Below are 25,186 nucleotides of genomic sequence, written 5' to 3' on the forward strand. Positions count from 1 at the left end.
TGTACATTCTAGTCACGGTTTATGAAAAGTTTTCATAATATTTTACAATAACTGTACCGATTTTGTTGTACGTATTGTTATTGCAAAGTTGAAAAATCATTTGGCAGAAAACAGTTAGCAATAATATTTAGACAACATTAAAGACTAAAATTTTTAAAGCATTATACAACTTTTTGGGAAACCTTTCTTTAACGTTTCAACATGTTGCGTTTTCTGAGAAATAATCTCGCAATATGATACGAACGATTTGAGTGTATTTATTATTTCTTTGGGTGGGAGGATCTTTTTTGTTTCAATTTCCCCATACCTAGATATTTATGGCAGGGATAGCAGATAATGCTACACGCAATTTAATGCACCATGATCAAAGGCGCATTGTAACATTGTACTTTATGAGTGTGAGTGCATTGTTTTATAGCTTTTGGGCCCAATATCATAGACGTAGATCCGGGGGGACAAATCCCCCCAATTATTGGGGGGATATATCCACCCCCAATATTTTTCCAGTGTGTGAAGGTCCATACAATCACCCCCCATGTTGACGCCTGCATGTGGGTTTCTGACCAAATTAACCTCATTGTATTTGGCCATTTTACCCCCAAAAGTGCAAATTTTCACGCACTTCTCGCGCATTTGTTCCATACACTGGTTGCCAAAAGGTACTTTTCCACTTTTTCCCTCTTTTTTGAACAAAGTTCCTCTTTTTTCAATAGAGGTCACGCACACCCCTGATTATTATTTTGATGTTAGGCACTAAAAGCTAGCACTAAAAATGGATTATATGACCCATCATGTACCAGTCACCGAGATAGTTATCATTTATTAATGATATTACTTTCAAGCCCGGTCTCGGTCTTGGTCTCGGACCTGCCGGTCTCAGACCAGCTGGTCTCGGTCTCGGACTGCCTGATCTCGGTCTCGGTCTTGGTCTCGGCTAGGCCGGTCTCGACTACAACACTGGTTTTTTCATATAAAACATTTAAAAAAAGGTTTTCATGACCTTTATTATGACCCAACATTTAAATGTTATTAAAATGTTTTAAATATGTTTTAACATGTGTTTCCTGTGTTAGTGCACAAAAGGTTTTAACTGCTAAGGTTAAACAAATGCCTGAACAGCACATTAATAAACTCTTTAATCCTTCTTTAAGATGACAGGACTTTTGTGGATTCATATTTATGTACCTTTGAATGCCTTTGACATCACACAAATTATTTGGCATCAATACTTGTCGCTGCAGAGTTGTACAGACATGACTTGAGTCTTCCTTCTTCAAGTCACAATTTATAAGACTTGACTTGTAATCTGCCCAGCCCATCAGCAGTAAAATATTTCTTTTACGGTGTCTTCTGCCTTTTGCCATTTAGAAAGGTGTGCATTACATCTATCATACGAGAATGTAGGCAGTACCTATCAACTGTCACTGGTTGAAGCTTGGTGAATCATCATTCATTCACATCCATTGCCATCAATGATCTGCCACTGATGTAATGTAACCATTTGGTAACCCTGTAATAGAAAGATGTTAAATTTGTTTTGCAAAGAACATTATCAGTCTGGTTTTATTGATTACTGCATGCCTTCAAGTAAGACTTTACCTCCCAGGCTTGACCAGCTTTGTCATTCCAAAGACAAAGTCCCAGTAATTAAGAAATCTGTCCTGGTTGAAGCAAAACAGGTTTCTAAAGGGTCCATTTTGACATCATAATTCCATTCTTTCCATTCTCAAATTGTTTTCCATGGTGACATTCTGCCCCCTGGTAACTTCCCTGTGTGCAAGTAACCACTAGCTGTGTTACAACATCCAACCATTCTATATATATTAATAGCAAAAACATCTTGCCAAAAAACCCCTATTCATCTCTACTGGCTATAAGTTTTTATTTTATTAGACGAGCAAAACAAATCTATTCTACAGGTAGATGGACCTTTCAAGTAGAGTTGTTGGTTGAAGTGAAGTGGCATGTAAGCTCTGACATCATTTATCACCTAATGGAATTTTATTCTACCGTATTTTGTCAAATAGTCGCCCCCCTCAAGTAAACGCCCCCACCACTTTTTTCAACCAAGATGTTTAAAAATTCGATATTTCCATGCTATCTTGTGTAGTAAGCTTACCAAGTTGCTCACACGGTCAATAATAGCAGCAATAAATGGCGAAAATCTGCATTGGAAACCCGGAAGTGAACCAAAAGTCAGTGTCAAAAGTTCATAGTTCGTCGTTTTAGCATACCTAATGATTTTAACGGGAATTGTCGTGCTAAAAATGACCTCTAATAAACGCCCCCCCCCCCCTGGGAAAATGTAACGCCCCCGGGGGCGTTTATTTGACGAAATACGGTATTTGTTTCATTGTTTGCATCAGATAAAAATGGAAAGCCTCACTTTAAACTTTCTAGTATATTGATGTGGACTCACCATGCCTGATATGTGTTGAGTGATTTTCTTGCTTCAGCTGCATGTTTGGTCTTTCAGTTCTACAAATTCAATACAGTTGCTGGTCTAGAAATAAAGCAGGAAAGAAACACAAATGTATTCTCAGTTCACTGTACTGTTAAATTCAGAGTCGCTGTCAGGGCTAGAAAATGTATATTTCCTTTTAAGGAGGTTCAGTCAATGACAAATTCCCGACAACTTTTTGGCAGGTGATTGTGCAATCGCTCATCTTTGTGCATCAGGTTGCATCTCAGGCTGTGATAGCATTCGCAATCGCCAGTGACTACTGCATTTTTAATGTTTATTTAATAGAGGTCTGACTATAAGTACTAGTACACAATTGTGCTATTTGTGATGCAAAATTACAGTTTTTGACTCCAATTGCATTTTTTAACATTTGGGAACAAAAAATTTGAAAAATGTCTTTTTATTTGATTTGTTCACTTTATATCTACATTTATTTAAAAAATGAATACAAAACCAACATATTTTAAATCTTAAATAGATAATGAACTGAACACAAATTACAATGTTGCCCTTTCTGAACACAAAATTGTAATTTTTTGGTTATTATTTTCCAATTTTTTTAAATCAACCATAAATGATCCTGGTGTTCGTTATGTAAAAATAAAACCCTTAAATTTCCCCAGGAAGGAGCTTCCCAATTTCCTATTTTTCCAACTGTGGTTGCTGTAATCCTGACATTTAAGTGATAATAGAAAGAGTACAAGGAATTGGTCTTCAGTTATTAAGTGTGCATCACCTCTATGAAAGTGAAACTTTTTAAGCAAATTAAATAATGCCCAAGCAAGCTGCTTTCTGTAAACCAACTGGCTTTTAAATATAACCAATGATGACCACGCTGACTGGTCATATCATAATGCTTGAGCATTATAAATGTATGAAAATCCAAGTTTTGATTGAAAACAAGCTTAATGGGTTAGAAATTACCCATTTAGAATGCCTTTTAAACACCTGGATTTCCTGTAATTCATGATGGGGAAAAATTTTGTTTAAAAGAATGGTGTCCACTTTCAGGCATTTACACAACAGTCCACACAACAGTTGATCAAAATAATGTAATGGCCAGGCCTAGGAAATCCACAGTCATTCCTGGTATCGGCATTCCCAGAAAAAGATCCAGAGTTGAAGAAAAAACCATAACCCAAAACAAACAGAAACCACCCTAAAATATTTATAGCCGTGACAATACAACAACATTCAATTTGTCACCAGAACTGGACCAATATGACGTGCAGTAGTGTCCTTAGTACAAAAAGACTCTCTTACTGAAACACAGTGGGAATATACACATGTATACCACCATCATGTGCACCATGAAAAAGAATAAAGAAAAATGCAGCACAGAGAACTGATCAAAGGTCTTTGATCTAGGTTTTGTATGGAACACACAGGAAACTGCCTCACATAATCACTCCTTTTATACACCCAAAGATAACTTCATGTCAAGTGACTCGCATTTCAACCTTTCGTAACTGTTTAGGTCATAAAAAATGAATGTGTAGGATGGCAAGGCATTTTGCAAACACATAGGGTCCTCATGTGGTCCTTATAGCTTAGCATAACAAAGCCTCATGTCGCAACGAGTGTCAATTTTGCTTCAAGTGTCGCCCCACAAGAAAAGACCTTTGATCAGTACTGTTTCAATTAACATACCTTGGAATAGAACATGACAAGGAACTGTCTACCATTTCCAGCTACATTGATCATAGTTTTCTTGATTCCTGACCGAGGCTTCCAATCTTCAATCCAGACATGTGTAACCAGTGTCCCTGTAGTAACTGAGAATACTCTCAGTATGCCCAAAATGTAGCAGAAGATATATTCTGAATTGGTTGCATCTAATGATGGTGATATCTGCATGGAATGGGGAAAATAATTCAAATGAAATAAAAGATCATACACAAACAGAAGACATAGCTTGATATGAAAACTATGCATGCACCAAATATGCTAAGATTTGGGACTCATCAAAGTTCTGAACTTGAACCTGATAGCAATGTTTGTACGTTTGTTTTGCATATCAAATTATATCCTAAATGATGTTGTATGTGCAGAACTTGGAAGACAGTCTAATAAGTAATAAGGTCTTGTTTTATTCAAATGATTAGATATTAGATCAGTACAGACATTTATCAATGCTATCAAATGCATATTGTTATGGAAGAAAATAATACAACCTATAAATTTTATGTTGGGCGAGGTAAAGGCTTTTTTATATTTTCTGATGATAATCTCATCAACTTACTTGAAAGCTGCACACATCATTTTCCAAACACAAGTTATATTCTGCTGCTGTCAAATTCACACTGATGTTTGTCTTTCTGACCTGCAGAGACTCTATATTCACAATGATAAATGTCATGTGTGGACCTAAAACCAACAAAACAATTGAAAACATAATAAAAAAAGTAGATTACTCATTGCAAATTGCTTGATGGGCTTTTACGATGATTATCCATGCTACAAATGGAAACTTTCAATCGATACGGCATCAGACAGTGAACCTGTTGAAATCCTCACTTTAACCCAAAATGTCATGATAAACCACATACCAGAGAGCTTATCCTTGGTGCAGACACAGGTTGGAGGCTGGTGTTCACCAATGTTCACTGGTACCAAAGGTCCATTGGTGATCAAGGCCTATCTGCACATCTTACAACAGTAAAAATACTTAGACATTTAAAAACCCTTTTCTCAAAAATTTGTTTTCCAAAATAGTATTTTGGGCTGTCTGTACAAATAATAACATTTTCAATTTCCTTCACTTTACCAGTAGACTTCGGTTGTATATATAAATGCGCTTTTATAAATGCGACGTGACCAGATATTAGCGCCATATTTGCATTACATCACTGTCAATCACTGAAATGGCGACCATTGAAGGAGTGGCTACAGTTGTGACCTTGTTTCGTGGCTAGCACTGGCAAGGAACATTGGCTGGAGGTTCGATGCTATAAATTTGCAAGGATAAATCATGGATATCAAAGGATCATGATTATTGCACAGCACCCCCATGTACAAACATAACTAATGTTTATTTTTATTTATTTATTTATTTATTTATTTATTTATTTTTGCGACGAAAAACGAAAACCCTGTTCTATTTTGAACAAATTGGGAAACAAATTTTTCCTGTACAAATGAATGCCGACCCCAAATTTCGGAAATTTCAGGACAATTTTTTTTTGTATTTTCTCAAATTGAAATTTATTTACAGATTTTTGTGATTTTTGGGTTATTTAAAAATTTTTAAAATATACCAACCGACCCTACTTGAAAGGTCCGTTCGCCCATAAAACAGGGTTTCTCTCTTTCTCGCCTTACTTATAATTTTATAAATATTATTTGTCCCCCCCCCCTTCCCCCAAAACCACCCCTCCCCCTTTTACACTCATAAATTAATTGTTTTTTTGCTAACTTTCCCTTCCGTGTAAAGTAAAACTTTATAAGCCGGGTTGAATCAAACTAAACAAAATTGACGTATACAATTACAATATACCATGACAATAATGTGTATGGCGAGATCTAAAATACTAGCTGAATAAACCTCGAACCATGCATCACATACGTGATTGTACGTCATATTGTCATATAACGTATGAGCGTAATGTATAGTATACAAGTCTTCCTCAACATCTTCCAGCCGGGATGATTAGATCATGTACAGTCATCTACGTGTTTATACTCTAAATTGTACGTCAAAGGGTGACAAAGGGTGTACAGATTACCGATTTAGCATGGGGGACACAAAAAGGTGCTTAAAAACACATTTTGAATTTGTTTTTTGTCCATTTGTGAGCGAATGAGTAAATTTGAATTGAGGAGGTCGGGCGGGGACATCTAGCCTATTAGTTTCAGAGGGTCATCATACCGAAAAGGGCTAAAGTTATAGTTTCCTCAATTTACGTTATAATTAGAGTTAAAATTAGGGTTAGAGTTATGTTCATTAGCGGCGCTACGGGGGGGATACTTATCTTGACTCCCAAATAAATAAATCCATGACCCCTTCCTTCCGAAGAAAATGACAGCCCCCTACGTGCAAACATTATCAAATAACATCATCGGCAGCTACCCAGTTCTGACCTTAATGCCAGTAAGAATCACATTTCGTCATCAATATGGCCAATTGCCACGCCCATTTAGCACGGAAATAATGAAATATAACTTTTTAAATCAGCTATATCTAGCTTTTCCGTCATAAATTTTTTTTTTTTTCCTTGATGGAAAATCAAATAAAGAGTTTATGTTTCTGGTCAAATTATTTTGCCCTTTGCAATCAATGCCACCATTTTGCAAAACCAATTTTCCTTGTAAGCTGTCATTTTCGCCTATACTTTTGCGTTTGGAATTTGTGCACGTCCGGGTACCTTACATCGTTGAACACGGTATGGCGACTTGTAGATGTCACGTGCGCATTTATAAATGCGCATTTATATATATACCCGAAGTCCACTGTTTACTCATAACAGGTTGCTGTGAAAGGTCATTTTCTTTATAATGTTAAGAGATGCTACTTGGCCTTAAAAAAGCTATGCTACTTGGCCTAAAAAAAGCTATGTCTCAAAGCCGACACGCACATTCATTTTTCATAGCTTGTCCATGTCAGCTGAAACGGCAAATTAATTTTTCTTTTCTTTTCTTTTTTAGGTTTTTGCCATAAAATCATGAAATTCTGAGACAAATTTGGAAGCAAATTTACTTGATTCAATATTCGCATTGTTTAGGTATAAAACAATTGACATTTGTACTTCAAATGTGTAAATCAACCACAATTTCATGCTGTGTACTTAGTTTGAACACTCAAAAATTGATTTTAAGTGTTCAAAAAATCTTTAATAAAAATAAAAATCTTTAAAAAAATGCATTTTGCATTTGTTTTTGAAATTGCCATGGGCTTTGAGACATCTTTTTTTGTTTAGCCTTATCAGTACGACAGCAACTTCATCTACTTCCGGTTTATTTTACCGTACGTGACCTTTGAATGACATCATATTTTTTTAATTTAAAGGGCCCGTATTTTATTGGATGGATGCATTTTCTACATGTGACATTTTCTTAGATGCCACAGCCTATAAATGGCTGAACACCAATAGCCCAGTCACCTATGTCTAGAATGAAAAACAGAGATAAAAAGACTGACGCCAGGGCAAAGGTGCGCCGTGATTGGTTGCCGATCAGCTTAGTATGGCATTTCCTGGCTAGTTGTCAGAATTTCAGACAAGAACTAGTCTTTTATCTGTCTTTCATTACAGTGGGATCCGTCATGTGAGTTACCTTTGGGCCAAAAATCTGGAAAGAGTAACATAAAAATAAGTTCCTCTCCGCTATGAGTCTGTTGCACACCAAACCATCTTGAATGAAAGTTCTGAAAAAAAAAAATTAAATGAAAGTCATGATTAGAGAGACATTCATGAAATCTTCAATATAAATACTATACTTGTTTACTGAGTAGAACAGCATTTATTATACCTGTTTAGCATGTACACAGTGTAAACGACACTAATGAGTCAACTGACTCAGTAATGAGTCAATTGACTCATTTGAAGCAAGTCACTTGATTATCAAACTTATTACTGATCGAGTCACTTGACTCATTAGTGATGAGTCAATCAACTCAATAAAATGTCAAAGTGTGTCATCTCATGGACAAACCAAAGACTCATCAAAATGAGTCAACTGACTCAGTAATTTTTTTGTGTATATACCGATATCAATGTCACTGAATGACACTAATACATACTGACACACGCAATGTCTTTCTTTGTTTAGGGAGAAATTTCAAACTAATTAATGCTCGCTTAAGGTGTTTTTATAATGTCTATCCTTATTTAGGGGCATATTTCAAACCAATTCCTTGCTTAGGGTGTTTTTATTTGAGCAAAATACTCTTTCGGGTTAATTTGACAAATTTTCAACATCCTAGCTTAGAATCATTTTTGAAAGTCAATTCACACGGATGCTTACAACTTTTACACATGAGTGCCCGCACCCCATATTACTTAATATAATAGTACCTTAGCTGGTTTACAATAGATGCTAGAATGCTGAAGTAGGTCACCTAGTTGGTCATCATTCCTCTGCTCCCTCACTACTGTATGGAATAGGCCTCCTGTTTCCTCAACAATGATAGGTTTGTATATCTGGGTCTACATACAATGACAATGATGTTGACAATGATGTTCATTGCTAAGACTCCAAGTCATTTTCTTTCTTTCCAATCAAAATGATTTTATGATAATGACCAGTTCCAGTACTTTTCATAACTTTATTTATTATGGACCTATAATCATATCTATAGGATCCACAACTTAATATAAGTGCCCCCTGATACTTTTTGAAATAAATTGAAAAACTTTTGTATGTAAAAATGTTAAAAACGTATATGTATATAGCTTTATTTGTTGTACCTATCCAGGCCAATTTATAGCACCATGCAACATTGTGTTTAGTCACTATGGTTCATTACGTAAACAAAGAGGCTGTTTTAAAAGTGGCATCTGAGTCCACAGGAGTCAACTCTGTTTGTTAAGGAAATTTGACTCCTATTTCTATTTTGACAGAAATTTTTTTGAAACAAAATTTACAGATGTTCAGGTTTGTCAAGCTTTCAGTCATTTTTTATAGGAACATAAAAAAAACCCGACCCTACTTGGCAAGTCCGTCTGTCTAGTACAGCCTTATGGAGCACAATATGTGGGTATAATTTTAATGCTAATATCATTGATTTGTAACCTTTAAATGTTCTGGAAATTTTCAGATATTACAACCATCTTTAACTGACTGTTTCTTACTTACCACTGTATTATGTTCCTTATTGAAAGTTTTGTGCCAGAGTTCTTCCAATTTACACCTCTGAAGGAATCTTTCAGCATTTTCTAGGTCCTCTGGTTCTTGCTTGGTGAATGGACTGCAGTCTAATTTACTTCCAACATGAAACTGCATAGGACAGAGGCCAAACACAACAATTGATGAAAGTATTAAAGTGCTGGTGTCCATTACAGATTTTCATGGCAAGTACTTAACATACATAAACAAGAAGTTTTTTCCTGTTGCATCCAGCAATGGGCACCACTCTATATTTGTCAATGTTCTATCTCAAGTTTATAGATGACATACAGCTTTACATGTATACAAAATCATGTAAGTAATCCAAGGTGAACACTCATTGCAGCAACCAGCCATACCCCAGACAGGGCCGTAGCAAGCAGGTGGGTAGGGTAGACAATAAGACAAATTCCCAAATGGCACACAGAGTTTATTGGTCCCAAGCAAAAGCAAAAGTGAAATAAGAGCTCATAAAGGGATATTAAAAGGGCCTCTCACTGCTCCTTGTCCATACCGCCATGAGGCTCTTGCACGTAGCCTCTGGCCCCAGACCAAACAAATGGATTTATAGATCCACAGATTCGCTCTTCATTCTGGCTTATTTGGGGAGATTACAAATGGTAATTTACTACAGTACAGTCTAGTAAAAATTTGCAAGACTATATCATAATTGCTTGTGTAATTCTTTGCACTTATGTCAATCTTATGATGAAATACAGTGATTGATACTTACCAGAGGTTCTTCATTTTCCAAGGGTATGAATACCCTTTCTGCCATCTCTAAAATGGACTTGTCTTGTGGCTCATACCAGCCAAAGTATGTGTACTGTTTTCTGTTGAAACAACATAGTAATAGTTTATGCCAAAAATGATTCCAAGATCGGGTCTGAACATGCGTATATATAATAGCTACCCAGTGGGCACACTTGACGTTGAAATTTCAATGTTGAAATCAATTTCGACAATGAAATCAGGTTGAAATCACATTGTATTTGCAAATGAACTTCAACCTGATGGACTACAACCTGATTTCAACCCGATTTCAACCTAGAGGTTAGTTGAAATCAGGTTGAAATTTCAACGTTGTATCAACGTTGAAATTTCAATCTGATTTCAACTAACCTCTAGGTTGAAATCGAGTTGAAATCAGGTTAGGTTGAAACTTCGACGTTGTATCAACGTTGATTCAACGTCAAAATCCTAACCTGTGCCCACTGGGTATAGATATTGTCAAAATGATATCAATAAATCTCTGTCAGCATATAGTCAGGAACTTGGCATCTCTCTACAGCACATTTTCCATTCTTTTTACATTCAACCTTTCAAACATATACTATTAAACTTGATTTTCAATCAAAATCAGCAGAAATTTGGCAAATTAACTGAATGTGCATTGGAAATGTGCATGTCGGAAGCTGTTAGTAATGAGCAACACATAATCATAAGGTGCTATGCATTTTACTGGATCAAGCAAAACTTTGCCTTTGTATGTAAAACGTTGCAGGAAAGTATGGTAACATACCTATAAAACTTAAATAACAACAGCAGCAGTATTGTAAACAACAAAATGGTACATATACCGTGTGTCATAAGTCTGTTTCTCCCCCCATAAGAAAACCATTTTAACCAGGCCCGTACGCAGGGGGGGTGCGGGGGGTGCGTCGCACCCCCCCCAAATTTGCCAAAGTGTTCAAAAAGTCCCAAAATTTCAGAATTTGCGAGCATAGCGAGCCAAAAAATCAGGTTTTTTACGGGTTTTTCGTCAAAAAATGTCCAAATTTTGGAAAGAAAGTCCACTTTTCACAAAATCGCCCCCCTTGGGAAAAAGGTCCACTTTTTCAAAATCAGCACCCCCAAACAAAATCCTGCGTACGGGCCTGATTTTAACATTCTTTAAATTAAACTTACACAATTAATTTGATATTAATATGTTACTGGTTATTGTTTTAAATCAATTAAAATGTCACTTAGCAATTTATGTCTCAAGTTGTTGTCTCTTTATGGTCGATAACCTCCGAAGGTATACAAACCTCGGTTATTGTTTTTTCTATTGAAACCGAGGTTTGCAGACCTTTAAATCTGTCAATACATACAAAATTTGCTCTAAAAATCTAGAACAACAGCCGACATATTTTTTCTTTGCAATGCGCCTTTGGATTCATTGCAGCTAGTAGCCCAAAGGCAAATAAACAGAGGGGGTACTTCCATATTGATGCTACGCTCCATGGGAAGTCGGAATATAGGCGGAACGGACTTTCGACACACGGTATACTTCATACCTGCAATATTTCCAAATGAAAATGCGCCCCTTCACATCAACAGATACCATATCACCATGGTTACTCACAAATCCAATATGTCTGACACTGGATTGATGACTTCGAAACAATTCAGCCGATATATCATCATTTCCTATGAAGCTCTTTCTAGTCTTGACCTGCGGTAATAATGTTTATTGAAAACAATCAAATGTTACATGTATTGCCTCATAAGCAAGAACAGGTTTTTTTTATGGCGCCATATTTCAATCAATTTATCCGCTGAGGGAGGTAAAATGCATGAGCAAAATGGAACTAGGATTATACTTGTTTTGGGAACTTTTGGAACTGCATCTTCATTTTTCAGTTCATTTTTTTATGTTGCCATGATAAGTGTACCTGTGCCTGTCCTCACCAGCACAACATAAGCTAACATACCTATACTCTGTCTCATCTCAAGTTGAGAGTAACACCATTTTGGATTTTCCTGTGGTAGATTCGAATCAGTGCATTCGCGCAGTTGCATCGCCAGCGTACACAAATCGCCCTTCTACACTTGTGTATGTGCCCCAAAGGATTAGATTAGCATGCACGATTCAAATCTGCCAATGAAAAATCCAACATACTGCTATTTTTACCATTACTTGGCTTTTATTTTGTGATTATTTAGTTCTATCTAATAATCTTCTTCTATCCTGTCACATCTTTTGGCCTATTATCTACTCTGAGAAAGTAGTATAGCATGAAATGCATCACTTTAAATATTGTTGCCAATGAATATACCAATTTACAGGTGTGTGACCAGATTAAAGTCATTGAACTTACTTTTGGATCATTGATAGAGCCATCATTCACTGTAGCTTCATCCTGTAGCGTCTTTTGAATTCCATCATCTTCTAAATTACATCTCAATATGTCACCATTGCTTAGACCAACTATAAGGTGACTCTGAAATAAATAACAAAAATTTAATAAAGTACATAATAGCAACTATTGAATTCAGCAATGCAAACATCATATTTTGTCCAGTGTGTATACTGTCAAATGTGTGCCAAACTGGATTTAGAAAATAAATTTGTGATACATTTGAATCAAAATCTAGATATATCCTCTCTCTTTAAAAAACATCTTGGATGGGAAGATGATAGAGGGTGGGTATTGAACTGATGACCTATTATGTGACATGATCTGGTCCATGGGGGGGGCCAAAGGAGGCATTTTTGAAAATGGAGTTACTATAATTATTACCTTATACAAACATTAAGCTATCATATACTGAAAACACCAAATGTCCAGCACACTTGGTTCTAAAGTTATGAAGTTTTGTGATGCCTATTTTCTTATGTATTTGATTGTTTTTTGACCTCATATTTTTGTTTTGATCTCAATTTCAAATTTGCCGCCTTTGGCCCCCATGGACCAGATCGTGTCACTTATAATAATAGATAATAACATCACTGATCTTCTCCATCTGTTCAGTTGGTAGAGGATGTATGTGGTACTTAATCTATGTGTAGAATTAAAAAAACCTTTCTCATATTTAGATATATCCTGTTTTTAGATGAGATGAATGAAAACACAACAATCAATTGTTGGTTTTGCAGTCCGTTTTTACAACGCTTATCATGATTTGCAATCCCCCCATCAAGTCTTAAGGGTACCCAATAAAATGTATATGTCATGTTAAACATTTCAGTGCTTCCCTGGGCAAGCACATGACATCATTACATGTTTTATATGACCTTTCCCACTCAGGCCTACATAACACAGATATCTAAGATGTTTCTAGCTACATGTATTACCAGACAGACTAGTACATACTAAATGTTCAGTTCATCAATGAAACTACAGGTTATTAAGCAGTGTACTTGATTTAAGCCAGGATTTTAAGCCGGGATTTTAAGGTGAAAAATAGTTGCTCCAGGCTCTGTTATTGCAATGGCTACTTTGATTTTCTGTTTTGTATTGCTCCTAGTTGTTCCCAGTGATAGTAATCCAATCAAACGGGCTACAAAGCAAGCAACCGACGACGGCTGCTATGGGACAGAATGCTATATTGATTTTGATTATCAAACTGATACAGAAATTCTTCTTCCCGAGAATATGACAGACGTCATCATAAAAACCCTACCATCCATTGCAGAGAGTCTTGATAAGATAGCAGATGCACTGAGCAATGGACAAGCTACAACCCAGGATACAGGGATGAATTTACTAACTAACCATACAGGTAGGATTGCAAGTGCTCTTGAAGGTATCTTGTCAAATTCAGATGAAGCCGAAAGTCGAAATTACCTAGGGAACTTGAACTATTTACGTGATATTTATGACAGAATTCAATCAATATCTTGGTCGGTGCGCCCTTAAGTAATCTTGGGTATGGACTTGGAATGAGAGCAAGTAATGATGTTGAGTGTGTAACAGACTCAGTGTCACAGAGAATTGAGGCAAGGATGTGACAAATTTGCCTTCATCATTTAATGATCTTGAAATCCACTCTTCCTTGGCAAGATACAGATGTACTGTACTAAAAATAAACGTCGGTGATTTAACGTGCGCTACACCCAAGTACCAGCACACTTCAACAATTATTCCGCTACCATTAGGATATATCAGAATCATTTCCGCTTCCACAAGTCCGCAACTGATGCGCAGGTACTCTCAGCTGACTTAGATTGTGATTACCCCCAGCAGCTTTCAATTTTACACCTGGGTGGAGTGAAGCAATTGGGAATTAAGCTGTCTTGCCCAAGGATGCAACACACTGGCCGCGGTGGGGCTCGAACCCACAACCTTTTGATTATGAAGCTCGCGCCCTAACCATCAACTCTTGATTTATTCGTTTATTTATTTTCTAATGCTTTGGCAACAATTTAAAATAATAATGAAGGACAAAGTGAACAACAAGATATTTGCTCAGCTCTGGTTGTAAATCGTCTTGGGACCTCAAAATACAACAAGAGGACCAGTGATAGAAGATTCAAATTTTGGAGTGACCTTCCTGGAGTACCATCTGGTCATTACCCACTACCTTAAAGCCAGTTCAAAAATCCACTTGTACTATATTACTTAATTGTTTCTCTTTTTCCTGCATTGCTTGTGGTCATTTAGTTTATCATTATTTTATTGCATGAAAAACAAATTACAAGCCGACGACGAACGTCGGCTTGTACTGTCTTCTTGGCGTTCTTTACAAGCCGACGTCAAACGTCGGCTTGTGCTGTCTCTTCCCAATTCTTTCTTCTTCTGGCAACCAATCGTGACATTTTGCGTGACTTGCCACGTTTCGCCCCCTAGCTCTCTTATGCTTCGACAGATTTCAACCAAAGTTGACCCAAAAGACCACTGGACTAGGTCAAACCTTCCATTTGACTTTGACCTTGCTGTGACCTTTGACCTAGCTATAATGGTCAAAAATGTGATTTCACAAAAAATGCTACTCCTTCCACAAATTTTATGCGATGAGGACATGGTTATATCATGTGACTCGACTTTAGTCGGTGTCTATAGGGTGTGCTCAGATAAGGGGTCAAAGGTCATTAAGGGGTCATTTCCGGTCAAAGTCTAAAAAATATTCAAAAAATCACTGTCTTTACAAATTACATAGCAGAGAGTCGCCATTAGCACACATGCATTGCTACTAGCCAGGGTCTTTAGGATGCCTACAGTTTTGGGGTCAAAGGTCATTAAGGGGTTACTTCCGGTCAAAAACTAAAATTATCAAAAATGTTCAAAAAATTTTTATCTCAAAATGTAAACAGACCAGAATAATATAACCAACGTACATTAATTAGTGTTACTTGATGTATGCACGGTATTTTTATTTTGGGGGTCAAAGGTCATTAAGGGGTCACTTCCTGTTTTTAGCTAGATAACTTCAAGAATTTTTATCTCAACAACTGAACATAGTAGAATTTTTTAATTAAAACTTAAAATTAATTAAATTAAAATTAATTAATTAAAAAAAAATCAAAATCCATGTTTAAGTTCCGATTAAGCTGAAATTCACCAGGAATATTTCTTATGACATCCTAAGCACAATGCAAGAGCAGTTGACCCCATCCGTGACCCAGGGGTCAAGTTATAGGGGTCAAATTGCGGCTTGTATTCAGCGTCTGTTGACTCTAGTTACACAGCCGTGACGTTAGTTTTCTTACAGGTTCTTTCTTCTTTCTTAGTCTAGCCGAGCGGCGGCTAGACTCCTGTTTCCCAGTAGTTTCTTTCTTCTTCTTCTTCTTTTACACAGCCGTGGACGTTAGTCACGGCTGTGTTTTTTTTTCTTACAGGTTCTTTCTTCTTTCTTTCTTTCTTCTTTCTTCTGCCGACCACTACATTTGCTCTAGCACTTACATGCTTGTACTGATTTTGACCTAACTTGGTCACAACCATCATTGACCATGCCCCTACATGTCATATGAAACTCGTGGGGTCAAAGGTCAAGCAGGGGTCATAGGGGTCAAAAACGTGATTTCAACTCAAAATGCTTCTTCTCTCACAGATTACGTGGGAGAGTGACACCACTTGCACACATGCATTGTTATTATCCAGTGTCTATGGGGTCCTCACAGATTTGGGGTCAAAGGTCATTAAGGGGTCACTTCCGGTATAAAACGAAAAACCTTCAAAAAATTTTATTTGCTAAGAAAAACATAGGACAGTAACGGTATGTTCACACATAAATTGTAGTTACCCTGTGTATATGTGGTATTTTTTTATTTAGGGTCAAAGGTCATTAAGGGGCCACTTCCGTATAAAACGAAATACCTTTAAAATGCTTCTTCTCCCACAAATTACGAGGACATTGACACCACTTGCACACATGCATTGTTATTACCCAGTGTCTATGGGGTCCTCACAGATTTGGGGTCAAAGGTCATTAAGGGGTCACTTCCGTATAAAAAGAAAAAACCTTCAAAATTTTTTTTATTTGCTAAGAAAAACATAGGACAGTAACGGTATGTTCACACATAAATTGTAGTTACCCTGTGTATATTTGGTATTTTTATATTTAGGGTCAAAGGTCATTAAGGGGCCACTTCCGGTATAAAACGAAATACCTTTAAAATGCTTCTTCTCCCACAAATTACGTAGGACAGTAACGCCACTTGCATACATGCATTGTTATTACCCAGGGTCTATGGGGTCCTCACAGATTTGGGGTCAAAGGTCATTAAGGGGTCACTTCCGGTATAAAACGAAAAACCTTCACATTTTTTTATTTGCTAAGAAAAACATAGGACAGTAACGGTATGTTCACACATGAATTGTGGGTGCCCAATTCATATGTGGTATTTTTTTTATTTGGGGTCAAATGTCATTAAGGGGTCACTTCGTATAAAACGAAAAACCGTCAAAATTTTTTATTTGCTAAGAAAAACAGGACAGTAACGGTATGTTCACACATGAATTGTGGGTACCCAATTCATATGTGGTATTTTTTTATTTGGGGTCAAATGTCATTAAAGGGTCACTTCCGGTCTGAGACGAAAAACCTTCAAAATGCCCCTTCTGCCACAAGTAACATAGCAAAGTGGTGCCACATGCACCCATGCATTGACATTAGCCAATGTCTATGGCCGTTTTCATATATTTTTGGGTCAAAGGTCATTAGGGGTAACAACACGGCTGTGTTCGTGGGTTAGACCACAGCTTAGTCTAGTTACACAGCCGTGACGTTAGAATCATATCAAGATCACATATACTAATTTTCATTTCAATCGGACAAACTTTAGAATTTTACCCTTTTGACCCCAAAACAGACCCTCCTCCATGTTTAAGCCAAATCTGATTACAATCGTATAATGAACATAATGCTAGAGCCCTTTTGGCATTATTCGGATGATCACAGCACGTAATATGCAGAAAATATTGAATTTTAAAGTGATTTTCAGTAATCAACCATTTTTGTCCCCTATATGACCTTGAACTCAAAATCTGTGAGGACCCCATAGACACCAACTAATGTCAATGCATATGTGTCAGTCGCATCTCTGTACCATAGAATCTGTAGGAAAAGAAGCATTTTGAAGGTATTTGGTTATGTGCCGGAATTACCACCTTAATGACCTTTGACCCCAAATCTGTGAGGACCCCATAGGCCCCGGCTATAGCCAAGGTCAATGTATAAATCTCATTACTGTACCACGTAATCTGTAGGAGAAGAAGCATTTTTGGTAAAAATCACATTTTTAGCCAAAATTACTCATGCATGACGTTTGACCCCAAATGGGTCATGTCAAATGTAAAGGCTGGGGTAGTGGAGCTTGTGCCCAAGTTTGGTCATAATCGGTCAAATAATAAAGGAGCTAGAGCAATTATGTTAAATGTTGACAGAAAGAAGAAGAACGAGATCTGATTATGTTCAGCCATGCGATCATGAGCATGCACAGCCAGCAGTGACAAATGAGTTATGACCCCGAATCTGTGAGAACCGGAAGTGATCCCTTAATTACCTTTGACCCCGAAAAAATATTACATAGTGCTTAGGATGTCATAAGGAATATTCCTGGTGAATTTCAGCTTAATCGGAACTTATACATGGATTTTGATTTTTTTTAAATTTATGATTGACCATTTGACCCCCTTAATGACCTTTGACCTCAATGAAAAAAAAACCTCATGTACACCGACAAAATGTATTGTTCCAATTTTAATAAAAAATTCTACTTTGTTTGGTTGTCGAGATAAAGATTCTTAAAGTTATTTAGCTAAAAACAGGAAGTGACCCCTTAATGACCTTTGACCCGCAAAATAAAAATACCAAAAGTCTGAGACGAAAACCTTCAAAATGCCCCTTCTGCCACAAATAACATAGCAAAGTGGTGCCACGTGCACCCATACATTGACATTAGCCACTGTCTATGGGCGTTTTTATATATTTTGGGGTCAAAGGTCATTAAGGGGTCACAACACGGCTGTGTTCGTGGGCTTAGACCACAGCTAAGTCTAGTTCTTTCTTTCTTCTGTCGACCACATTCGTACGTATAACTCAGTCACGGGTTGACGTATTTTAACTAAACGTTGTCAGAAGGACCGTTGGCATTGCCCGCACATGTCATATGACTTTGAACTACGTGTGACCTTTGACCTAGATAAAGAGGTCAACAATGTAATTTTTCTTCAAAATGTATCTTCTCCTACAAACAACATGCGATGATGACACGGCTTGGTCACATGACTCGTCTATGGTCGGTGTATATAGGGTGTTCATTGATAAGGGGTCAAAGGTCATTAAGGGGTCATTTCCAGTTACAGTCTGAAAAACTTGTAAATAATATTCAAAAAATCACTGTCTTTACAAATTACATAGCAGAGTGTCGCCATTAGCACACATGCATCGCTAATAGACGGGGTCCTTAGGATGCCTACAGTTTTGGGGTCAAAGGTCATTAAGGGGTTACTTCCGGTCAAAAACCAAAATTATCAAAAATGTTCAAACAATTTTTATCTCAAAAGATAAACAGACCAGAATAATATAACCATCATACATGAATCAGTGTTCCCTGATGTATGCATGGTATTTTTATTTTGGGGGTCAAAGGTCATTAAGGGGTCACTTCCTGTTTTTAGCTGAATAACTTTAAGAATTTTTATCTCGAGAACTAAACAAGTTAGAATTTTTTAATTAAAATTGGAACAATGCATTTTGTCGGTGTACATTGAGGTCAAAGGTCATTAAGGGGTCAAAAGGTCAATCAAAAATTTTAAAAAATCAAAATCCATATATAAGTTCCGATTAAGCTGAAATTCACCAGGAATCTTTTCTTATGACATCCTAAGCGCAATGCAAGAGCAGTTGACCCCATCCGTGACCCAAGGGTCAAGTTATAGGGGTCAAAGGTCAAATTTCGAAATTGGTCCAACCGAGCTCAAATTCAACAGGAATTATTCTTACGACATTCTAAACATGTTAAAAATATTTATGACCCCAAAGGTCAAAGTTTAGGGGTCAAAGGTCAAATTTCTAAATTGCTCAAACTTGACCCATCAACAGGTCGGCTTGTGTAGCATTTGGCTAAGGTCTGTTTCTGTTAGTTTTTCTTATTTCCCAACCCAAGGGTTAAGAGTAAGGGTACAGTGATTGTCCACTTGATTTGTTAGGAGTGGCCTTTCTTTTCTATGTTCTTTTTCTCCAATTCGGTTTTTATCTTTTCTTGCCATACAGATCGGTATTAAAAACTGGCTAGCAGTTTTAGATTAAAGGAGTATTTCGTGATCCTAGCATCCTCTTTTTCTGACATTTTTCAGTAGATATCAATGAAAAAAGCTTATTTCCAAAATTTCTGTTGATTCTGATTTTGCGTTTCAAGTTATTCATGATTATGTGTATCACACTGCCCCATAGGCCACTGTTGTAATTTCGTTCTGGTGCACCAGAATGTAATTCAAATTTGACTATAGTTTTCTAAATTAATTAATCTGCAAGAGATTTTTTGTACATATACATTATGCAGCTAGAGGTTTCCAGTGGTATAAAAATCTCATCTTTTTTTTAGAAAAGTGGGGGGATGAGGCTGTGGATCACGAAATGCCCTTTTAAGCCTGGTCCTATTGGTTAAACAAAAACAAATAAAATATTGTCTCCAAAGAGGGAAAAGTCTATATGAATCCAGTCTAACTTACCTGTGGTTCATCAGGTGATGCATGAGTTGGGTAGAAAGCAGAAACTATTGGAAATTGGGTTTCAAAATGTAACCCAATGTCACTCAGTGGTCCTGTAAAATAGAAATAGATCTAGTATTAGTTAATACATAACATCGCTGTATGAGCAGGAAAAACATCCTATGTGCATTTTTACTGTTCCCTATTTGGCAAATAGTAAAAAAATGTCAAATTTGTCAGCATTTCATTTTGTAGGGGACAAAGGCGTATCTAAAAACTAAATATTTGAACAGCTATTTAGGTTTTGTGTATCCACCAAAATTATATCATTAAAATGATTTATCATTGTTACCTATTTACCAAATATACTATATAGGCGGGAATTATTCGGTTTTTGTTACTGCGCGAGTCAATAAAGTTCCAACTTACGCATGCTTAAATTCACAAAAGCATGTGTCATTCACGCAAAATGCAAAGCGCAGTTCGTGTAGGTGCTGCGTCTAGCTGTGAGTATGCCATTCTGTATCAATCCACGATGTTATGAGTCCCACCTATTAAGAGCTGATCAGAGTATAGTAACATGCAGTAAAAATGCAAATACAAGGTTTTTTTTTCCCTACCCAGCAACAAAAAGTTTTAACTGTAAAATTCCTAATTAAAGGGGTGTGGTCCAATTTTTCATGTTCTATATTACATTGAGGTCTTCCATTAACCCTAACAAGGAACATACTTTTTTTGCTATCGAAAGGCAGAGAAGGAACAAAAAAGGAGAGAAGATGAAGAAAGATTTCACTTGGCACCCCGGCAATTGACCCTGGGACCCCTTGGGTGCCACGCACACGATCGCCAACCTCATGCCACGGGGATTCGCTTGCCCGGCCAGCGACTTGGTGCCCATAAATGACTTGGGGTGATTGCGCAATGGCATCACATGGAATGCATGCATGCGCAGTGGTTTTCCTTGTAAGATTTTGTAAGATTTATAGGTGTTAGGGTTAAAACAATGTTTCCAAATTTTGAGTTGTATTATTCCAGCAGTTGTTTTGATATGAGAAGCAAAACCGTGTATAAAAATGCCTCAATAGCACAATACATCATGTTTTTATTTACACCTTCCATACAAAACATATCGTGGGTGTTCAATTTAATTGGGGTAATGGGAAAAATATTAGCTTTCTTCTGACACCAAAATCTTAGTTTTTATTAAGAAAAGTGGATCTATACACACATCGTTAAGGGAATTAAATAAAAATATTGCTTTGAACAATAGATAATTAGATGTTCATCACAAAAGACAAAAGAAAATGATACAACATAATTCTAGCAATGCATAATGCCTACATGTAGAAATAAACTCTAGCAGTCTATAGATGAAAAATTAATGTGTCTTAACAAATGTGTCATCTTGGAAGTAAATGGTTAAGTTTTGCAGCACATTATATACCAGAGGCATGTCTTACTCAAAACTTTGTTCTTTTGGGCCATTCAATTTAGGAATATCACTAACATGTAAACAAAAACTTGTCACTAGGTAACTTTCAAGAAACAGATTAAAAAATTGCCAATTAATCATCTGAATCCTCATAACTCAGTCTGTGCAAAAATGGCAAATTATTTTAGAATTGGCAGCTCTTAAAAGATGCAATGCTGTTTTATTTTTAATCAGAAATCTGATGAGGCAACATACCTGTGTTAAAATTGAATTCATTATTCTTAGCACATAGGGCTACCAATGGTATGAGTTGAGATGGTAGTGGTATGTGTCGCCTAGATGGTTTTATCTGAAGCTCCTTTATATCTTTTGTTGATGCAAAATCTGATTGTGTGGACCATATTTGAAGATTACCCTGTTTCATACAAAGAAATCATCAATATAAGTGAACATGATTTTACATAATTTTAAAAATATATACTAAAATTTGTCACTAGATTTGGGAAAGCGGGTCTTTGAACAGGTGACGTTGTAAAGTCATATTTTGAAAGCAATTAATAAAACAAAAGTTTTGAGTCTTATTCAAGTCATAATTATTTCTTCCATATTTCCCATTATTGTTACTTGCTAAAAAGTTTCAATGTTTTAAAGCCATAATGAACAATTTCCATCAAATTTTAATTTTGCTATTCTTTACCCAAAAAAATAGTAGTAATAAAGATCATACATTGTGACTTTAAGTATATAATATTCTTGTATATTATGCATGTTTAACACTACTTATTGTATTATTATCATCTATAATATATCCACTATATAGGCCACATATTATGCTATACTGTCTGTTAATAACTATTCTCATCATGATCAACATTATAAGTTCAACATGTATTTAAAATACCTTGAACATAATTCCTCTTTATTATATAATAATTGCATATGCTATGTAATATGATTGACATAATAAAATAAATCTGAAACTTGAAAGTTTAACTATTTATGCTTTCTTTTTGCATTTCATTGCTTACATTTTGAGTGATAGTAGCAAGTCTACAATCATCTTGAGACCAAGCGATATGATAGATAGCATCTGGAGCCTTTCTGTTGCAGTAATAATATGCTGGGATAGGAGGATGATGAGACAGATTGTACACAACAACATCACCTAGATTAGAATAAAACGGCAATAACAACATTATCATGAGACGAGCAAGACGGCAGAAGCCATGTTTTTCCAGTTTTAGCCATTTAACTAATAAAATGTGGTGTACTTCTTAACACTTACACATTAATATAACTCAGGGTCTGTACACAAGGAGAAGTAGGGTGTTGTCCTTAATATTTATACACAAATGCCATAGGAAATGAGTCAAGAAAGCCAATAAGCTCCCTTGAGGTTATTGAGTTAAGCCCATTGATATAAAAACATAACTTTCGGCGCTTTCCCCCACCTGAGAAATCATGCATGTGTGGCTCAAATGACATCCCTTATATATCCTTTAATCTCTTTATAGAGCCTACATCATTCCTCTTGTGTGTCAGCTTTATTTGTCAGTGATGTACCCAAAGTGGGGAGGCACTTTTATGTGTGCATACCTCGGATAGTGCCAAATGCAGCATATTTTTGACATGGTGATGCAGCGGATGAAGAAATTCCCTGGATATTCTTAGACAGCTTTACATTGCATTTACTCTGGGTCATACTCTGAAAAAAAAGTTACAAAATGGAAAAAATAATTTGAAAGTGATTAGTTTTTTCTTCTTATATTATCAAATAGTATTAGTTAGTTGTATATAATGTGCTCCACTTGCTGCACACATTATACATTATCAACAGTATAATTTCAACTCTGATCATCCTCATTGTATCAAATGAAATCTTGGACTTAGTTCATCTCATTTCTGATCCTTGCATGTTTTATAGTATTCTTCCGATTTCAGTGCAAACACAGAAGTGGGGTTCTGATTAGCTAACTGAATTACATCATCATCATCTTAATGGCACCTCATTTCTGGAACAAGCTGCGTTTTTGTAGGATGTAGTTATATTTAACAGATAATCAGGAAAACTATAGAAAAATGATCAAATTCGTGGACATCGTGGAACATTCAACTACGCTTGTTACTCCGCGACTAATCATGCTAACTACATGCGCATACACCCCTACTCTTCGCGTCCATATTAGCGAGGCTATCTGCGTACAACTGCTTACTACGCACAGCCACGCAAAGAGTATGTTCCACGATGTCCACGAATTTGATAATTTTTCTATAGTCTCTCATTGTTTTATGCTCTATGTTGAAGCATTATCTATAATAATAATATCTCATTTCTTCTAAATGATGCAGGCTTAAACTATATAATATAAACACCTACCCTCCAGTATTGTCTCTCTTGATCTCTATTATCAGGTGGAGGTTCATTAGTAGAGGACAGCTCACTTGATGTTAGATGCAAAAGGTCCAATATGTGTACATCTGGTTGCAATGATCTGCAGTGAAAACACATTTATTTTTAAATGCAACACTTAATGTTGACCACATGATAAAACTACAGGCCTTTCAACTAATTTGCGTCTATCATGGAACACTCACTAGATGTGCAGCAACACATTCAAGTAAACTGCATGTTACTGAAAAACTAACTAAAACCAAACAGATAAAGTTAGGCACAGAATGAATCCACTTTTGCTATATCACTCTTCTTGGCTAAAGCTAGGGGTGAAAACAATAAGACTTGGACATTTTAAAGGGAATTCAGTGAGTGAAAATTTAGAAATTTGTGTCACTCTGCATTGCACTAGTGTTTTACTTACATACTCAAGTTTAACTTCTCAACACTGCCATCTAACTTAGATACAAGACATTGTGAGTGGCTCCAAATTCCTTGGCTGTAAACAAAAATCAAAATATGAAAACAAATAATTGCTGAACCTTTAATTATATTACAAAATAGCAAAATTACTAGCAATTACTAGCACGTGCCCCCCTGTGCCCCTATAATGCTACGCTATACTGGATCAGAATTACACAAACTTACCTGTGCTGTTGCCTCTTTTGACAAAGTGTATGATATGTCGCGGATATAAGACTATATGCTGGATCAGCAGTGTTCCTTCCATCTGTTTCTCTAGTTGTTGCATGCTGAAATAATACAATTATATAAAATTTCATCTAAAACTAACTTTACTGTGATATGTGGTGATATCTAGGCCCAATTTCCTCACATGGCAGAAAACATCACCAGGTAAAGATTGTACTGCTGTTCAGTCTTTTATTGCTAACTGAATGGTCATTTAAGACAAAGTTTCTCAGTATTCACAGACCATAAAATGTGGTAATATTGAAAAAAGCAAAGAATTCAACACTACAAAAGCACAATAAAAACACAATTTATCTTTATATGTGATGCGATCAAGTAAAATCAGTCAGAACTCTGGAATATTGATTTTGAGATATAGCCAAACAAAGGAAATATTTCCTTTTTGTTTCCTGTTATTTTGCAAACACTTTAATTGCTTGTATCTTTGGAACTGGTTGTTCAATTTCAATGGGATTTTCTGCAAAATGTAGCTTTGTAAATGATTTTTACTATCCTACAAGAAACTG

At 36.3% G+C, this 25,186-nt stretch overlaps 1 protein-coding gene across 1 annotated transcript in view; it reads right to left on the reverse strand.

The window, feature by feature from the left end:
* Window positions 1–792: 792 nt before the first annotated feature.
* The window catches only part of LOC140154674 (uncharacterized), a 44,555-nt gene continuing 20,161 nt past the window's right edge, over window positions 793–25,186 (reverse strand). Inside the window, exons 9-25 of the mRNA XM_072177240.1 lie at window positions 24,618–24,721; window positions 24,394–24,468; window positions 23,955–24,069; window positions 23,174–23,282; window positions 22,606–22,742; window positions 21,833–21,992; window positions 20,167–20,258; window positions 12,370–12,492; window positions 11,566–11,723; window positions 10,020–10,119; window positions 9,257–9,397; window positions 8,476–8,607; window positions 7,736–7,826; window positions 4,707–4,831; window positions 4,115–4,315; window positions 2,420–2,503; window positions 793–1,510 (exon numbers count right to left, since the gene is read on the reverse strand). Of these exons, the coding sequence (XP_072033341.1) occupies window positions 2,453–2,503; window positions 4,115–4,315; window positions 4,707–4,831; window positions 7,736–7,826; window positions 8,476–8,607; window positions 9,257–9,397; window positions 10,020–10,119; window positions 11,566–11,723; window positions 12,370–12,492; window positions 20,167–20,258; window positions 21,833–21,992; window positions 22,606–22,742; window positions 23,174–23,282; window positions 23,955–24,069; window positions 24,394–24,468; window positions 24,618–24,721 (1,914 nt within the window). The 3' untranslated portion in view covers window positions 793–1,510; window positions 2,420–2,452. The remainder of the gene's footprint in view (window positions 1,511–2,419; window positions 2,504–4,114; window positions 4,316–4,706; window positions 4,832–7,735; window positions 7,827–8,475; window positions 8,608–9,256; window positions 9,398–10,019; window positions 10,120–11,565; window positions 11,724–12,369; window positions 12,493–20,166; window positions 20,259–21,832; window positions 21,993–22,605; window positions 22,743–23,173; window positions 23,283–23,954; window positions 24,070–24,393; window positions 24,469–24,617; window positions 24,722–25,186) is intronic.

This window comes from Amphiura filiformis, chromosome 6 (genome assembly GCF_039555335.1).
Source record: "Amphiura filiformis chromosome 6, Afil_fr2py, whole genome shotgun sequence".
NCBI classification, from domain to species: domain Eukaryota; kingdom Metazoa; phylum Echinodermata; class Ophiuroidea; order Amphilepidida; family Amphiuridae; genus Amphiura; species Amphiura filiformis.